Source organism: Polypterus senegalus, chromosome 8 (assembly GCF_016835505.1).
Source record: "Polypterus senegalus isolate Bchr_013 chromosome 8, ASM1683550v1, whole genome shotgun sequence".
In the NCBI taxonomy this organism is placed as follows: Eukaryota; Metazoa; Chordata; class Cladistia; order Polypteriformes; family Polypteridae; genus Polypterus; species Polypterus senegalus.
This window is the reverse complement of record NC_053161.1, coordinates 159,113,882-159,132,913: the sequence shown is the minus strand read 5'-3', so window position 1 is coordinate 159,132,913 and position 19,032 is coordinate 159,113,882. Positions and strand designations below refer to the sequence as shown.

Sequence of the window (19,032 nt, the reverse complement as noted above, 5' to 3'; positions counted from 1 at the left end):
TCCGACTGCCTAGGGGTGGACTGATTGAACACCCTGATGTCCCAACTGAGCGCAGAGAGACAGTATTGAAGATTGCTCACGCACACAACTTGGGCGGTCACCTCAGCGCTGAGAAAGCTAGGGACCACATCTCAAAGCAGTTTTATTGCCTGAATATGGACAGGGAATTTGAGCCGTTCTGCAAGACTCTCTGCTCACAGACCTCCCAGGGCTCCCCTCTCTCCTATGCCTATTTTAGACAATCCCTTTCAACGAGGTTGGTATATATATTGTTGGCCTTCTCCCTAAGAGTAAGAATGGGCATCAGTATATTCTTGTTTTGGTTGATTACGCAATGCGGTATCCTTAAGTGGCTGCTCTGCGGAAAGCCAAACCCTCCTCAATTGCAAAAGTGTGAGAAATTTACTCGTATTGGTATTCCGAGTGAGATTTTACCTGACCAGACCATGCTCTCTATTTCTCGCATGATGAAACAGTTGTGTAATGGCCTTGCCATTAAAAGCTGAGCACCACTGTTTATCATCCACAGATGAATGGCCTAATTGAGTGGTTTAACAAGACTTTAAATTGATGACCAGATGAGTTGCTCATGATGATCAGACATCCTGGGTCTCTGCATTACCTTTCTTCATGCTTGCAATTCAGGAATCTCTCCAGGCTTCCACCAGCTTGAGTCTCTTCGAGTTACTGTTTGGCAGGCATCTGTGGGTCATCTTGGATATTATTCATGAGGAGTGGACGGGAGTCCGGATGAAGGCTCAAGACTGGGCTTTGTGGACCAGGTGGTTTCATTGCAGGAGCAAATTTCTAAAATTTCCTCTTTCACTGTGGAGCATCAGCAGCATGAACAGGAATCCCAAAAACGTCATTATGAATAACGGAGCAAATTCCATGAATTCAAACATGGCGATTGAGTACTGGTTCTAATTCCTCCTGATCTGCATAGGTTCCTTGTGAAATGGCAAGGTCCTGCTGTCATTGAGGAATGTGTGGAACTGGTAAATTACAAGGTCAGGATACAGGGCTGGCAAAAACCCATACAAATTTTGCATATTAATCTCTTAAAAGAGTGGCATGAACCCCGGGAGGTGTACACATCTGTGGCTGCTGTCTCTCAGACAGATGTTACTATTGGTGATGATTTGACTCACTCGCAAACAGTGGAGCTGTTGTCTTTAAAAGGTCGGAACGCTGATGTTTTTTCTGCCCTGCAGGGCCTCACTCGACTTATGAAACATAAGATTGTTACTGATCCTGATCTTAAGGTGCAAATGTGCCTGTTTCAGATACTTGAGGTGCAACAGAATGTGATGTGCAATGAAGTCAAGCAGATGCTTGAACTGGATGTTTTTTTGTGAAAGTAAAAATGATTGGTGTAGACTGATCGTTTTGGTACAAAACGGGATGGTTTGATTGAGGTCTTAATCAACTTCAGATGCTTAAATAAGGTTTCCAAATTTGATGCTTATCCTGTGTTGACAAATTATTGGAAAAACTGGGTCAGGCAACCTATCTCTAAGCTGGACCTGACGAAAAAAGACTGACAGGCTTTTGAAGCTTCATGTTACGAGAAAACGATTTTTGCCACCCCGATCGATTATAAAAATTTACTAGACTCCCGTTTGGTCTGCATGACGCGCCTGTAACTTTCCAGCATATGATGGAGCAGATTTTGCTCCGTCATTCTGAATATTCTGAGACACATCTCAATGATGTTGTATTTTTCAGTAATGATTGCCACTCACACTTAGAGGGGCTTCATGCTGTCCTTGACAGCTTGAGATGCACTGGGTTGACAGTCAACCCTAAGAAATGTAAGTTGTGCATATCTGAAACGCATTACTTGTTTAATTCTATGGGCAGGGTTTTGATTAGGCCATAGTTGAAGAAAGTGAATAAGGTGCTTGATTACCCCCATCTGGAAATGCAGAGACAGGTTCGTACATTCCTGGGACTTGCTGATTATTATAGGAGATTCAGCCCTAATTTTGCGAATAGAGCTGCTACTCTTTCCGATCTTACGAGGGGCAGAAAGAACCACTGCATTGTCTGGTCTGATGATTGTGAACAGTCCTACTGTGATTTGAAGACTGCTTAGTCCTCATACCAGGTTATAAGGAATTCTGACTTCTCTCAGGAGTTCGTCCTTCAGAAGGACGCTAGTGCGTTTGGTTTAAGGGCTGTCCTTTTATCGGGTTTTCACCCTTTAACATTTTGATTAGGAAATTGCTTCCCAGAGAGTGTAATTATTCAGCCATTGAGAAGGAGTTTTTGGTGATCAAATGGTCCGTGTAGTTCCTGCACTCCCTGTTAAGATATCCTGTTTAATTGGTTGTCTGTATTCAAGTTATTCCACTTGAATCAGCCTGAACAATTCACCTGATTTTACCAGAAGATTGAAGGGAGCTGAATAACAGAAATGGATGCAATAGAAAACCAATTCAGCACAGGACAGTACTTCTTTATACACACAAACACACTTACTATACTTACACTTTGGCAAATTCAGAAAAGTCTATTAAATTACCATATTTGTCTTTGAGGTTTGTAAGCCATTCTGAGGAAAATGGAGTTAGTGGGAAATGGAATCCTCTTTTCTAAAACTGTAAAACAGCAGTACTGGGATTGTGCCCCACCCTCAGGTCAATTCAGTTTAATTTACTTTTTACACTGCACTTCCAACAAGCATTTAAGAAATTATTAGACATATTTTTAATATACACATATATATGCTTGTATAAAGAATTGTTTTGCATGCACTTAAAATAAAGCAAATGTATTTTAATAATAAAAAAGTGAAAGTATATTTCCATACTGAAAATAAAAGGAGGTTAAAAATGCATTGTTCTTTCTGTACAATTTTCATCAGATGAATACAGTTTAATGATTGTATGTGCTACATTTTTTCTTTTTATTTTATCAATAGCATACCTTGCACATTGTTATCATAGTCAAGTTCAGGCTGACAGCCACATTTTTGTTTGAGCTCTTTTGGCTCCTCCCACCTCTTACTGCCAGGGGGTCAGCCTCTCTGCACACCACTACAAATATCTGACTTGGGCAGCTCTTTGGATCAAATTCAATCTACTTCTGTTCTATTGAAGCATTTTTGAGAATCTTTTGGCAAGCATGGACATTCTAGGAAGATGGTCTGAACTAAAACCTGCAGACAACGAGGTGCAAGAAATCTGTGACCAGGTGAGACAATCCCTTAAGATTAATAGTATTAATGTCAGTTTCATGAAGTTCTGTAAAGTGGCATCTATGCAGCTTTGAAGGTGCAAAACCCACCAACAGACAGACAGATGGGCTGTAGATCAGACTCTTTTGTATGTTTTAAAGTGAAGTCTGTCTGATTTCATGTTTAAGATAAAATGAGGGTAAACTTTCAACACTAAGTATGTTTTGCTTTGATCCATAGTTCACCTAATTAAACCCCTTATCAAGCGGGGTCATTTTTGCTAAATCTTGTAATTCGACCTCTCCAAATTAGAATCATTGCTGTTATTGAACCATGTGGAGTATAAACACATGTTTGGTCTCTTTGTAAAGGTAACATTCTCTAGTTTCACCCTTAGTAGTCAGAATCACTGTAGGTGTGACTGATCAAAAGTTATGCACATTAGAACTCACAAAAAAAACACATTTTTTTTGTTCTCGCCTAAGTTTTTTTATGAAAATAAAGGAAAATAAAGCTGCAGTAGGTAGGTGGGGACAGAAACACACTATGTACCAACAGAATAACTTGTTGACTACTCACATTTCAAATTTGAAAAGAATACCTGTAAAAATGACATTTTTTACACCAGTTTTTATGTGGGCATGCCCAGGTGCTTTATAGAGGGACCATTATCCACATTTTGGAACGTATGGAAAAAGTGTAATAACTTTTGAATGCTTCAACCCACAGATATCAATGAGGGCTCTACTGAAAGCTTACACCTAAAGGAATCTATATCTACATACAGTGTCACTCTATTAGTTATGGAAATTCATATTCCATAATAAAAACAATAAAAAATACACATTTCTATGTAAAAATAGTCAATACAAGTTATGGGCCAAAAATATATTTATATTTTTTATTTTTTACTTTTTTTTTATAAAATGCACACAAACTATATACATTTCTTTTACAAACTGTTACAACACAGCTCAGCGTTTTCCATGTGCCACTTGATGGCAGCAATCACTAGCAAGCAGAAAGCACAAGGGCGTGGCACGTCGCTCTCTGCCATTAGACCTCTCCTGGGCCGATTGATTACTTTCACAACGCGTACATGCATCTATTATTTAATCGAGCGTTTATTTATGTTTAAACTTCTACTTTTATTCATATTTAAAATGCGAAAAAACTTGGCGAAATCACAATAAACAACCACGCACCAACTCTGCAGACTGGCACAAATGCCACCTTCGCGCAGCTCTGATCGTTTTGTTTACAAGTTAGTATGGCAAGTTACATATCAAAATGCTCGGCTGCTCATTGGCTGTAAGTTTTGAGTGTCAGTCACAGTGTCCAATCAAACTGGTAGATTCTACCAGGGTTTGGAGCTATACGTCATCCTTCAAGCTGCCTGTGACACTCATTGGCTATACGAGGTGCCAGTCAACCCCAGACCCGTCGTAATTGGCCAACTTAGGTGTCTTTCGAAAGCTAACACTTCCGTGTTTCATGCAGTAGCATGGTTATCGCCGACAGAAACAAATTACGTCTGATATGAGCAATATAAATGAAAAAAAATTACGTAGGTGGTCTCAAGTTATGAATCGTTTTCTGGAGTTTTTGTCCCTTTGAGAATATATCGTGTGTTTTGGACCTAAATCGTTTTACTGGATTATATTCGCTGGAGCCTTACGGACACAATGGGATCAATACTGCTCGGAAATATTGATGTTTGACTTGCAGGGGGTCTTCAAAGGTAGGGAAAGTCAACTCTTAAAAGTATGTACTTCTCTGTAAAAAAGGCTTCAGTGTCAGTGCTGTGGTTGTTGTGTGTCAAAATGGTTTATATCATCGGTAAGACGAGACTTTGAAGTTTCATTTGATGGGTAGTATATCGAGATGCATGGCAGATGGGCATGCACACATCACTGTAACGTTTTTAAAACGCTGTTATGTCCCGGGACCGGTACGTGTGCGCGTTAAGTTAATTGTTAGAGATTTATTTATCTCTCGGTTTATATTAAGCCTGTAAGAACAAATTCAGAGCACATTGCATTAAACACACCAAGTTTCCAGTGTTATGAACACGCTAGCTAGCTGACATTGATATGAGGTCCTTCACATGACGACACTGTTAATGTTAGCTCACTAAATAACTTAGCAGTCAACAATTGTACTTGTAACTTTGTGCCATTACCTGGCAAAAAATAATAGAGAAACTGAAGTAGTTTTGGGTGTCGAGTACTGCAAGTATGATAAACCGACCTTTACACAAAGCAATACAAACCTTAGTGACTTTTCTTTATTTGTTCAGGGTACTGCATGACTCTCTACCCTACCATGAATGAGGGGTGTTTCAAAAGAAACAAGAAATTCAGGTACATAAATGGAGGTATCCACTGTCACCCAAACACCACACACTACCAAACTCACCTTATGTCAGACACTTAGCAGTGCAGTTCGCCAACACTGCTGCATCATGTGAGATGCAAATCATCAGTGAGAGCAATGAGCTTGCTCTCTCTGTGTTGATTTCAACATTTACAGAAGGATATTATTTTCCACAAACGGTTTTGGAACTCTTCGAAGTGGGTGTTTAATTCTAAAATATGTGCCATCAGCAGCACTATCTCTACTTTTAGGAATACTTGTTCTGTAATGGCAATTGATCAGGCTGTGTGGTTACTAGTACAAACATTACTTACTCGGCCAACAACTTTTTCATCCTGAAAAGGGTTCACTGCATATAAGACCTTTTATGTTTAAAAATGTTCTTATAATGATGATAAAAGAGAAATGTTTCATGTGAAACACTGTAGTGCTGAATGCTGAATACTGAAAGCTACACTTTTCAAGCAATATATACTGTCACACATGAGCACCAGCGGGTCACTACCAGGCTCACCTTTGTTATGTGGAACCACCCCAGGATGAGAGGGGACACTTCTGTTAATAGTCTCATCTCCGTTTTCCATCATAACTGTGAGAAATCATCCCTTGAGGGCAGCAACGCAAAGAAAGTTTCAACCCATTCCAGTCTGCTAATAGAAAGATGCTCCCGTAAAGGTGGTGTCTCATTTCAGACGTGGCCACCACAGCGAGTACTCAGAGAAAAGAGAACAGCAGAGGAGAAAGTACGACCATAGACAACACTGATTGAAGGGAATTGTCCCCAGCATTTTTTTCATTAAGTTTCTTATTTTTGGTTGGAATTAAATGGTGTTGTTCCAGGTGGCATCCCAAGCATTTGGCTTTTGCCCTGCCTCATCATTCGCCTTGCTACAATATACAGATACATTTTTCGTTCCATTCTGTAGTTTGTCTTTTTGACAAACATTTTGGTGTCTTAAGAAGATAAATAGTAAAATAGCAATTTTCCATCTACCAACACTATGAGAACATTATAGATTGAACCATACAAAATCTTCTCACCACTTCCTGAGGTATTGAGAAGACATAGCATATTGTTTCTCATGCATTACCACATGTGTCACTTGGAAGCCAGTATGATTCTTTTAAGCTCTTTACAGTAATGAAAGGCATCCGAGAAACCTTTTCCAGATCCTTTAAATGTTTTTCATTCAACGAATTTCCCCTGCTCTTCTGAATGTCTTTAACAGGACATGAGACAACATGGTTAGTTAAAGTGTATTGTTTATGTCATCTGTGCAGCTTAATTTAACTCCACAAATATTAACTTAACTTAATATATATAGTTATATAGTTATAATAGTTAACTTAATAACTCCACAAATATTTTTTAAACCTTTTAAACATGTTTCTTATGGGTAAAGTTATGCAACAAAGGTTTTGGATTTTGACCAAATCCCTAAAAATGTTTTCTTACAGAAGTGACATAAAGAAATGGAACCCATTTAGTTTGTTTCTGCACAAATTAAACTTGTTAATGTGACACTCAGGAAATGTACATCCTGTCATTAGAAAAGACCTTGTCAAGGGTACAGCATATATTAAAAATTGGATGAGTTGTAGATGATCAGGACATTCTGCCTATAAATCAAGATGGCTTTTAATTCAACAGGTAAAGCCAGATGTTGAAAAATTGCTCCATATGAAGTTTGAAACATTTAGAGCTCTCGTGCACAGAACTCTGTTGTTGGCAGGAGGAATGCACTACTTGATCCAGGTAAGTGTTTTGCCCAAAGTTATGTGTATAAAAAGACTGAAGTGTGGCATCTGTTAGTTTGCATTTATTTTGGGGCACATTCAGGATAATACCTGGTTTCTGAAAATCCAAAAAGTGCTGGAAAATGATTTGCTCTTAAAAACATTAAAGACTTCTGTTTCTGACAATATAAATGTTAATATATGCAATTTTAAAGCTTTAACAGGACGTGTCCTTGATGGTTTAGTAGAACACAAGATAACTGTGTTTGGTGGAACTTTACATGACTGAAAACTTGCATTGTGGAGGTGACTGTGTATAGTATCTCCACAACTGTTTCTTTTTCAAGATATGCTGTGATTTTCATTCAGGTTCTAATTGAACATGGCGAGGATGAGGATGGGAAATATCTGCACGAGAAGTGTCTGCATGTGCGGGTGTTCAGCAGTCTTGAAAGGCAGCTGGATGTCATGAATGCGATGAACATGAGACCAGTGACAGTTGCCGATAAACTCATCCCATTCTAATCTTGTGTTGCAAAATGGCAAAATTTCATTAGCTAAATAATGATGTGACAACAAATAAACTAATACTTTGAAACTCATGTAATGTCTTATTTACTTTATTACAAACTGTGTTTTTTATGCAAAAGACTTCTTACAGTGTCACTGTGCACTACTAAACGGGAGTTGCAGAATGTTCTATAAGAGTCTGCCCTTTTAGAGATTACCATGGTAAAGAAAAAAACAAACCGAACTCTTTCATACATTCAGATCAGTTCATGAAATAAAGCTTGTAGCTCAGATCTTCAGGTGTGGCTCTGCTGCTCATCTGGAGCCTCACTCTCTGGATTGTCACCTACTGACCTTCACTTTGCAGTTAAACACTCCATCAAAAACATTTGAGTTTATAATTTGTATTGATCTCCAATGGGTCTGTTTTTTTTTTAAATAATTTACATAGTTTGTTAATTTTGAGTGCTGCATTGTAGGAATTGGCAATTAACGATCAATAAGATACCTACCCAGGGGTCAACAACAAAGAGTGTGAGTTATTGTGTCCACCCAGAGGTATGCCAATAAATATTGGAAATAGAAAGATGAATTTTAACTTGGTTAAATAATTATTAGTTTTGCCTTCAGCAACACTGGTAATTAATCAAATAATTCGGTATGGCTCCTACATTTTTTCACCTAACCTTTCTGTGTTGTAGGAGGGGGTCTCTGGCCTTTAGACTTGTATCAAGGTAACTGAGGCACACTCATTTTAAGAAACAGAAGAATACAATTTATTGATAAACGCAAGGATTATAGAAGTATATTAGTTTTAGTTTTAATTAATGGGAATACTACTGCTCACCGCAACTTGGCTGAGCATTAGTAACACACAATCCTAGCTTTAGCCATTTCCACAGCTAATGCTGACCCGTTCAGACACTGTCATGGGAATGATCCACAGACTGCAGCGAGGTGTACTTGTGTGTTGGTCACTCTCCTAGTCACATGGGCTGCTCAAACGTCTTCTCAGATTATCCTTGGCATTACAGTTCCCAAACAGATCATGAACTAGTTGGAAAGAAAAACCGAAAGGTCATTCCTATGAATGTGACTAGAAGTGATAAAGTCTAGATAAAGTGCTTTATTGAAGATTAGTAGTGTTTGTTTTAATGACTAATGTTATTATTAAACTAATTCTATCAATTTTCATGTAATGCAGTGTTATTTGGAAGAAAAATGGCATATTTGGTGCCAGGGAATGCTTAAAATTGTTTTCCACTTTAATAAATTATAATTAAGGGTTTACTTTAGTAAAAATCACTTTGTAAAGGAGTTTCATTAAACATGAAAGCTACCTACTAATCTCTTTCATCTTAATGCAGGATAGATAGAAATGTCAAAAACCAGCCACATAACTGTTGTCTGTAACCTCTTAGCTGTCTTACTGTCCTTATTGTACCCTGTTTGTTCAAACCTAAAGACAGCTAATGGTAGGATGCTTGCTGACTGGACAGTCTACTGTCATTCCTTTACTTCAACCCCAATAGAAGGCTTCACATAAGCATCTTTTAAAGCCCTTTAGGTGCCTTAGCTAGTGTGACCACCAGGGGGTGCTCCAGCTCTCCAACACCCAACACAACAGACACCAGGCACAAGTGTAGAACAACACACATTTTATTTCTAAGGGGGAAACATTGTTGCTTCATTACTGCTACAGCAAGCGTAGTACGATCAAAAGGCAAAGTACACAGCACTTTGTCTCTTCTCTCTGCCACAGCCTCCATCACTCCTTCTCAGGCAAGCACTGTCTTCTCCATCTCGACTCTGTCTCCTCCATCTGAAGCAGGCATCCAATTTAATTTTAGCCAGCCCAGAAGTGCTTCCATGCTTCCATACACGTGGTCTGTAAGCACTTCTGGATGAGGCAGGCACCCCATACCGTAGGGCTCCTGAGTCCTCACAGCACCCCCTGGTATTACCCATGGAACCCAAAAGGGCTGAGTTAAAGAACTCCATGTCCCGTGCTGCACTTTGGGATTTCAAGGCACCGCTGCAAACCAAGGGGCTGCTATCTAATGTTCCGGTGATGATCCAATCGCTCAACGATGGGAGCCAATCACTCAACGATGGGTGTGGATGGGAGAGTACGCTGGCGTTGAATGTTCGCCGCTTCTCCCTCTGAGTCTGTAGTTTAATATTGCTAATTTACTATTTTTAGTGATAGAAAATAAGTCTTGTACTTTTCTGAAAATTTTCCTGCTCTGTTTTATCATTTGTCGTGGATTTTACGCATTTTTATCAAGTTTTTGTTGTCTATTCACCTGTTGCCTGGACATACTGTTTTATTGTTTGCTGTGGATTCTACGGATTTTTATCAAGTTTTATCAAGATTTTGTGTCTACTCACCTGCTGCCGGGATATACTGCTTTACTGTTTGTTGTGGATTTTGCGGCACTATCTGGATGGCATCCTTTTCTCCCTCTTCGGTTGGAATGGTGCTCAGCTATTCCAGTTTACAACTTCGCCGACTAAATCCTGTAACCACTCCTGGAATTAACATCCACATCATTAAAGAACTTGGACTTCTTCGCCATCCTCATTACATTCATAGAGGCTCTGCTCGGAAGTTCATCTATACTAATAAAAGGTAAAGCCCTCACTGACTCACTCACTTACTCACTGACTGACTGACTGACTCATCGCTAATTCTCCAACTTCCTGTGTGGGTGGAAGGCTGAAATTTGGCAGGCTCATTCCTTACAGCTTACTTACAAAAGTTGGGCAGGTATCATTTCTAAATTCTACGCATAATGGTCATAACTGGAACCTATTTTTCTGCATATGCTGTAATGGAGTTGAGCTTGATGGCCGTGGGGGGTGGAGTTTTGTGTGACATCATCACGCCTCCCATGTAATCACGTAAACTGACTGTCAACTCAGTACGTAGAAAACAAGGAAGAGCTCCAAAAAGCGCTGAAGAAAACATGCATTATACAATTGAGAAGGCAGCGAAACAATAAGAAGCAACCGAGTCACACATACAACCATATTTATGAGTACAGCTACTTTGGAAACAAAGCACGGTGTAAACCTAAAGTTTAAATTAAGTTCATAGACAGGCTGCCGCTGGCGTTTGTCATGCCCACGGCTAATGCGGGATACAAGTTTAATGAGAGGACGCAGGATATAAACGAGAGTTTTGATCACTTTGTAACTAAGTTAAAATTACTGGTCAAGGGCTGTGCTTATGCAAATTCCGAGAGACTGTGTTTGTGGGGGGATTGACAGTTAAGGCGGGTGGGAGAGTCACGTCATCATCTCCCCTCCCATTCACCTCATTTCACTGTGAGCTGAGCTCCGCAGCTAACGCAGTCTTGAGGAACCAACTTTGTGACGCTGCCACCAAATACTCACAGAAAAATCCACAAGTTAATACACACGCTGTCTCTACAGTTTCTCCACACTCTGAATTCTCCAGGCACTACTTACAAAAGGTTACATTGACAATCGTGTTACGTTATTTTTAAAATGTTTCCTTTTCTTAGCACAAGCACAGCTGAGAAGCTTCGATGCATGTGCTCCATAGCGCGTTAAAAAATAACACATTTAATCACACTTTGCACTCCAAGCAAAGAGGAACTTCTGTCAATGCATGATTTCCTGGTACACTGATTACATTGATGTACACATCAGAGCTACAAAAATGTAACAGTTGGAAGAAAGCACGTTGCTACGACTGATTAGAGGAGAATTTCATTTCAAAAGACTACCCGACGGAAGCCTTGATAAAAGCGTGGTTTTGTGCACATATATATATGTATACAGTATATATGTGGATGTATATGTATATATACTATATATATGTGTGTATATGTATATATATATGTGTGTGTGTGTATATATGTATATATTGTCGAGGATGCCAGGGGCCACAACACGGCCGGGACGCCTTGGAGGACTGGAAGTGGGCGTGCGCCCATCTGGGATCACGTCGGGGCCGCCTTCCTGGTGGCTTTGGGGGCCACGGGTTCAGGGCATGGAAGCCCCACTCTGTACGGGCCCGTGGTCACCGCCAGGAGGCGCCCAATGCCTTGGGAACCATGGACCCCAGTACTTTCACCACACCAGGAAGTGCTGGGGGGAAGAGAAGCAGGGACACCCGGAGAGCTTCCGGGAGAACAGCCGGCACTTCCGCCACACTGGGGTGTGTCAGCGGAAGATTGCCGGGGAGCACCTGGAGCTCATCCGGGTGCAGATAAAAGGGACCGCCTCCCTCCAGTCGACAGCAAGAGTTGGGTGGAAGAGGACGGGGCTCGGAAGAGAGGAGTGGAGGAGGTCAGAAGGACTGAGCAAGGCATTGTTGTGCGGCCAGGACTGTAAGGGGTGATTGGTGCTGCGGCACTGGGTTGTGCACTTACTTGTACTTTGAACTTGTAAATAAACACGTGTGTGGTGAAACAGCATGTCTGCCTGTCTGTGTCCGGGCTGTACCCCACAATATATATATATATATGACAGCAACACTCATGACAATGACAATGTCAATCATGTTACGTTATTATTAAAATGTTTCCTTTTCTTTTTCATTACTTCTTTAACACTACTTCTCAGCCGCGAAGCACGGGTATTTTGCTATATAAATTGTGGCAGTAGGGGGCGCTAGTGCTCCCTTGAACCCTCAGGGATGACTCCAAACAGCAGGTAAAAGTCCAATGCTTTTTATTTTCTTTTCCCACAGTGCACCAAGCACCCTCCACACTACTCATAAGCTATTAAATCACTATTAAGCTCACACAATAAACCACTACTCATAAACTCAATACTCTCCTCCTCGCCCAGACACTTTGCTCCTCCACCTCTGGAGGTGATCCTGATTGGCCTAACATGTCCAAAATAAGCCTAATCATCATCAGCCCTGTAGTGTATCTGCTCCTATAACTTACTATAACCGTTCTTATTTTCAGGGGTTCATAACTGATGTAAAATGGAAGGCTATTACCAAGCATTAACAGAATTTCTAAAACTTTGTATTATACAAAGCCACCTTACTACCAAAGTGTTTATAACATGTTGATGAAAATGCTGTTTTAAATTAAAGCCTGAACAAGATAACTGTTTTCTAATCATCATATAAAATGTTTAGTAAATAAAGAGAGAGACTAAATACAATTTATAACAAAAATGGAACACCGATGGATGGCTGAATTAACAAGAGAATCTAATTTAGCTTGAAATGGCACAGAGTGTTTTACAAATAAAACCCTACAGTTCTCAAACTGTGGGGCAGGCCCCCCTAGGGGGGTGTAAAGTAACCAAAAGGGGGCTCTAAGAGCAGAAGCGTATGAGCTACAAATGAATTTTCAGAGACAAGAAATTTAAATGTAATAAAGGAAAAGTTGTCTTGGAGACAGGATGACCGCATCGTACCTAGATTACCTTTATAAAATCAGTATAAAAGCTGAACCAAAAAGAATAAAAGAAAGATCTTGACTTATGTCTGATACCTTAAGCAACACAAAAATAGGTCACCTGGAAAAAACGAAACATCTAGCCATACCAGGTTGTGCGGTGTTCACACTTTATTTTATTTTATGACACTGTGTATTTGACCTATAATCTTCTCTTGTTTGTTATGGAGCTCTGTCTAATTACCTGAAGTTACAGGAATTGGGAAATGATTAATTATTTTGATAAGAATATGTTTTAAGGTCTGGGCGGCACGGTGGTGCAGTGGTAGCGCTGCTGCCTCGCAGTTAGGAGACCCGGGTTCGCTTCCCGGGTCCTCCCTGCGTGGAGTTTGCATGTTCTCTCCGCGTCTGTGTGGGTTTCCTCCGGGCACTCCAGTTTTCTCCCACAATCCAAAGACATGCAGGTTAGGTGGACTGGCGATTCTAAATTGGCCCTAGTGTGTGCTTGGTGTTTGTGTGTGTCCTGCGGTGGGTTGGCACCCTGCCCAGGATTGGTTCCTGCCTTGTGCCCTGTGTTGGCTGGGATTGGCTCCAGCAGACCCCCGTGACCCTGTGTTCGGATTCAGCGGGTTAGAAAATGGATGGATGGATGTTTTAAGGTCTACATTAGTAAGAGTATAAAGAGGAAAAGTGTCACACTAGGACCCTCCCATGACAAAAGAAAAATCATAATTGGGCTTTTCTGTGTTTTTAACTTTTTAATTAAAAATAGTAAAATGATTTCTAATTACCACTTGTGTTAATAGAAATAATTTTAGTTTTTTGAGTAGACAGAAAATATCAAAATTTTGGGCTAGTGTAACAGTGAGTGCTTTTACATGCACGTACAAAACTGGGATAAGTTGAGTAACCAGGCTAGAAACCTGCTTTCTTATAAATCTCTGTTTAAAGGCACAAGTGTATTTACAGAGTTTTCCTTTGTCAAAAGGCTCCTAAGGTTACAGAAATGAGCTAAGCAAAAAAAAATTTAAACTCATCACTGGCCACGCAACATTTCTGTGCGTACGCACCGTTTATACATGAGGCGTCTGGTGATGAAATCCAAAAAGCTGTATAAATTCACTAACTCCTCAAACCTTGTCCCAACAATCAGCAGCCATGGGATCCTCAAAGCAGCAGCCTAGCACTCAAAACTAAAATAATTGATGCCTACATAGCTGGAGAAGACTACATGCAGATTGCAAAGTGTTTGCAGGTAGTTAATAATGTAATTAAGAAATGCCCTTAATATAAATGGTAGAGGTCAAGCTGTGGTCTGGAAGACCAAGAACACTTTCAGAGAGAACTGCTCGTAGAATTGCTAGAAAGACAAATCAAAACCTCAGTTTCACTGCAAAAGACTTTCAGGAAGATTTATCAGACTCTGAAGTGGTGGTGCAGTACCTGCAAAAATATGACCTTCATGGTAGAGTGTCAGAAGTTTGAAAATGAACATCTAAACAAGCCTAATGCATTTTAAAAACAAGTTCTGTGGATGGATGAAGTGAAAGTAAAACTTTGTTGAAAATTGCTAGACATACTGTACCTGAAAAGAGCAATACAGGCAAGTCGGCCCAAGAGTCTCATAGAACTAGAAGCCTTTTTCAAGCATGAATGGCCAAATAAGAATTTAAAGATTCTTTGCTGAGTACACAACATTTTTATAGGCTGTGATATTGGGCAATTGAGGTCCTACTAAGTACTGGCCATGCTTGGTACACAAACTTTAGTTTCTAGCCCATTTCCTTTTTTGTTATTTTTAAACTGTAAATGATGGAAATTAAAAACAAATCTTGCTTAAAATATTAAAGAAATGTGTTCTCTTTAACTTTATGCCCTTTGGAAATCAGGCAATCATTTACTTGCTTAGTTACAATAACAGAAGTTTGACGAGGGGTGCCTAAAAATCTGTATATCTATCTATTGTAAGGGATGGCCGGCAGTTTATCCCGGCCGTGGATGCCCCAGTAGCAGAAGGTTGGGGGAAGGCAGCGTGTCAAGAATACCGACTCCCCCTAGATGATAGATGGCAGCTTCCCTGGACTGCATAGGTGCCCCGGATGCCCGCAGGGAACAATAGGACTTGGAGTTCGGCAACAAAGCCCTGCAGGGTATCATGGGTGCCGCCAGGAGACACTGCAGGGAGACTGGGGATTCCCTACTGTTTACAAAGCCCTTTAAGTACTTCAAAGTCATGAAGATGGAAGCACAGAAGTACTTCTGGGCTGAAGAAATAGCAAGTTCTCCATCTGACCCAGAAGTGCTGGTAAGTCCAGGTCAAGGACTATATAAAGCACTGCTGGAGACCCAGCAAGCAAGCCAGTCGGGAAGAGGTGGACAATGCTTGCTGGGAGGTGTGTAGAAGAGAATTGTGTTGTATTGTATTTGAAATAGTGTGTTTATTTGCCTGTCTATGGTGGCTGTGGTGCTTTGGGCACTGTTTACAAGAAGGCAAAGTATTAAAATACTTCTTGGTGCTTTTACTCTGTGTTCTGCGTGTCTGTCTGTTGGGTTTAAGGGGCAATAGTGACTCCTAGTGCCCACAATTTATATTCATCATTGTTACAGCTCTTCTAATCGCAATATTTTTCTAGGAAGAATCAGAAGATCAAGGAGCTGCTCTCATCCACAAAAATTTTTAAGTCTGGACTTAACTAAGCTGAGCCAGGAGAACTTATTTCACCAGTTGCTGTTGATACTGGTGATCAAGCATCAGTTTTAAGCAATTCGAAATGCATTGGAAATAATGGCATTACATACTTAACATACACAACTCTGTCAGGAGATCCAGCCTGACTGTACTTAAATTGTTCTGCCATGTCAATCCGCTTTTGTTCCTGGGCAGACCCACATGCAGACATGCTCTCACAGACACCTACAGTTTTGCAGTACTTTGCCTTGTTGTAGTGCTCTTGAGTTGATGGTCAGAAAATGCTGTGCAATGTGAAAAACAGCTTTTGTAAAGATCTTTAATACTTTTTTAGAGTGGGGTGCACCTGACCACTGCACCAAGCCAACTAGAATAGTTGGCATTGAAAGTACAACTAACCTCTGTGACATAACATAATACAAAGCAATATGACCAGCACTCTAATATTCCTTCTCACTTTTTGTGGAGTTAATAGCAATAATTATCATAGTTCATTTTTATTTCCATACAATATGAGGTAATTATCAGTAGCCTATCCAGCTTTAACATGGCATGTCGCTTATTGGCTTTCTGCAATTGGAGACAATCATGCAGGTGTTGTTGAACTGTTTTCCTTCAATAACAAAATTATCTTTTTAGAACTGTGCATTGTGATTACTCATATAGACGTTTGGAGTAAATGTTATAAATAACCAAAACAGAGGAACTCAGGAATGGGGCACATGTGGAACTGTGTATAAACACTTAAATTCCACATATTACAATGATAAGCATTGTTGTAAAATCAGCTGTACTCCCATTTAAGTATTGGCAAATTTTTTAAATTGTCTGTACAAATACAAAAACATTTTGTGTGACCTCAATTAATGTTTAATGTAGAATTTCAAATTTTCTTCTTCAAAGATTATTTCAATTTGTATATCTTTATATTCAAGAGCCATTTTTGATGGCAGAACAGATCCCCAGTATAAGTTATAGTAATAGCTGCAGAGTTGTATGTGTGTTACATCAGTGGCTTGAGCAAACCACTGTCACATCAACTCACTAATCCTGCTGTTTAAAGTCATAGCCGGTAAGTTAAATGATCTTCAAAGGAGAAGGTAGTAAAAAAAATACAAAGCAAGGAAAGCAGAATGTTATTTTTTTAATATGGATATGAGAAGGCAAGCTCTGTATGTTATCACACCCAAATTGAATAAACACATATTAATTATATTAATATTACACACATTAAACAGCCTCACTGCTGCATTATCTGCAGACTGTAATAATTCAGTGTTTCTCTAACACTATCATTTAATGATAAAGTAACAATGACCTGCTCTCCATCATAGTACGCTGCAGACAAAAAGTTTAGCTCTAGACAGATTTTAATTCTCCTTTGGCTACTTCTTTTTAATTTCTTTTGAACTGGGATTTTAACTACATAATATTGTGAAATGCTATCAAAAAAAATGTTGTATTCTACTAAGACATCTACTTCCTGTACATTCTGTTACCACTTCATTTTGGACATGACTCACCACAAATTAATAAGCAAAACGTATCTGTCTCTTTGTTTAAGTTAATAAAAAAAAAAATCTTTGAGTGCACCTGACTGCTATATACTGCACACATTTTCTAATTTATTTATAAGTTTTATAAATTTGCTAAATGGACTGACTTTGACTCTTTTATAATTGTGACAAGGACAGAGCAGGTACTGAAAATGGGTGAATATTATGGTGAGAAGCTGAAGGAAATATTGTGTGATACCCTTAAATCCAGACTGCTTTTAACTCCACAGATTCGACACGAGGTTGAAGTACAAGAAGACAAACATTTTAAAGAATTCAAGACTCTATAATACAGACGTCAGCCAGTGAGTGGATCCAACTGCTTGATCAAGGTAAACATGTTTGCTCAGTGGTCTGTTGTGCATGTAGATGATTGTTCTCTGCAAGCTGAGAGTACAAATAGACTGACATGTGGCTTTTTGGTGTTTTGTGGATCATTCTAGTCTGGGACCACATTCAAGAAAAGGTCGCATTATATTTACAATACACTAGAGAATGAGTTGCTTACAATATTCAATTGATGGCTTCCATGTTCCATCATTTTTGGACTCTAAATGTGTGTTTGATATTCTCAAGTACTGCAAAATATATGTGAGTGTGATGTTTCACTCTCTCGCCAAGGACAAATTTGGTACTCCTATTGTGACCATGCATGTTGGCCTTACTGGACATTTGATTTTATACTATGATTGTCATGTAGATTCAAGTCGGACATGATGATTGCCTGCATTTGAAAGTTTACCAGTGTTCTGCCTCGCTGAATAGCTGTTTGATGTTCAAAGGAATATTAATATAACTTTATGAATATTCATTTAAATAGTTGTAAGGAAGCGGAAATAGAATTACAGGAAGTCAGTAGTTAGACAGCGTGTTTTGCAATTAGTCAGTTTTAGTCCCATTGAAGCAAAGTCTGTAAGTATTATTTTAAGTTAATTTGATAAGTATAGAGCAAAGTTATATTGTTTATTTAAATCAGTAATTATTTGCATTTTACTTCTTTTCAGTTTCACTCTAACTTCATAAAATCGAATTAAAATTGGACCAAGGCGTAATCTCCTGACTCTATGAATCTTTTGTGAAGTAGAGTTTGGCTGCTTTTTAGTTTCTGGCTCAAACACCACAGACGAGAACAGTACAATCAGCTTTGTGAAAGAAGTCAGCTGAAGGTCACTGGTGTGAAGATGAAGAAACCAGACAATGAGGTAGAGCCATTCTGATTTTGTCTTTCAAAAGAGATCACAGTTGGATTTGGCTGATTTGCTCCATCTACCTTTCATTTTCTTGTAAAAATCATGATACAAGAATCAAATAAATGGATTTTTTTTAAACTTTCTTAACATCTTACTTTGGGTTTAAAGTAATCCCTCGCTATATCGTGCTTCGACTTTCGCGGCTTCACTGTATCGTGGATTTTATATGTAGGCATATCTAAATATATAACACGGATTTTTCAGTGCTTTGCGGGTTTCTGCGGACATTGGGTCTTTTTACTTCTGGTACATGTTTCCTCAGTTGGTTTGCCCAGTTGATTTCATACAAGGGACGCTGTTGGCGGATGGCTGGGAAGCTACCCAATGAAAGCACGGAGTT

At 39.5% G+C, this 19,032-nt stretch overlaps 1 protein-coding gene across 2 annotated transcripts; it reads left to right on the top strand.

Annotated features, from left to right (window-relative positions):
- Window positions 1-3,032: 3,032 nt before the first annotated feature.
- Window positions 3,033-18,662, top strand: LOC120533649 (cystatin-A-like). 2 transcript variants are annotated; one of them, XM_039760556.1, is made up of 4 exons: window positions 3,033-3,198; window positions 7,209-7,313; window positions 17,673-17,774; window positions 18,447-18,662. In XM_039760556.1, exons 1-3 carry the CDS (start codon window positions 3,130-3,132, stop codon window positions 17,730-17,732), a joined length of 234 nt encoding a protein of 77 aa, XP_039616490.1. In that variant the 5' UTR covers window positions 3,033-3,129; the 3' UTR covers window positions 17,733-17,774; window positions 18,447-18,662. The 2 variants fall into 2 exon arrangements, with proteins under 2 accessions (XP_039616490.1, XP_039616489.1); XM_039760555.1 differs by lacking the exons at window positions 17,673-17,774; window positions 18,447-18,662 and adding an exon at window positions 7,664-7,896 and having other exon boundaries at window positions 3,039-3,198.
- The last annotated feature ends 370 nt before the right edge of the window (window positions 18,663-19,032 follow it).

What these genes read in the sequence shown, in the direction of transcription:
- LOC120533649 (XM_039760555.1), top strand. Translation starts at nt 3,130, where the DNA reads ATGGACATTCTAGGAAGATGGTCTGAACTAAAACCTGCAGACAACGAG. An exon ending in TGCAAGAAATCTGTGACCAG is followed by an intron (nt 3,199 to 7,208) that starts GTGAGACAATCC and finishes TTAATTCAACAG; the next exon opens with GTAAAGCCAGATGTTGAAAA. An exon ending in GAATGCACTACTTGATCCAG is followed by an intron (nt 7,314 to 7,663) that starts GTAAGTGTTTTG and finishes ATTTTCATTCAG; the next exon opens with GTTCTAATTGAACATGGCGA.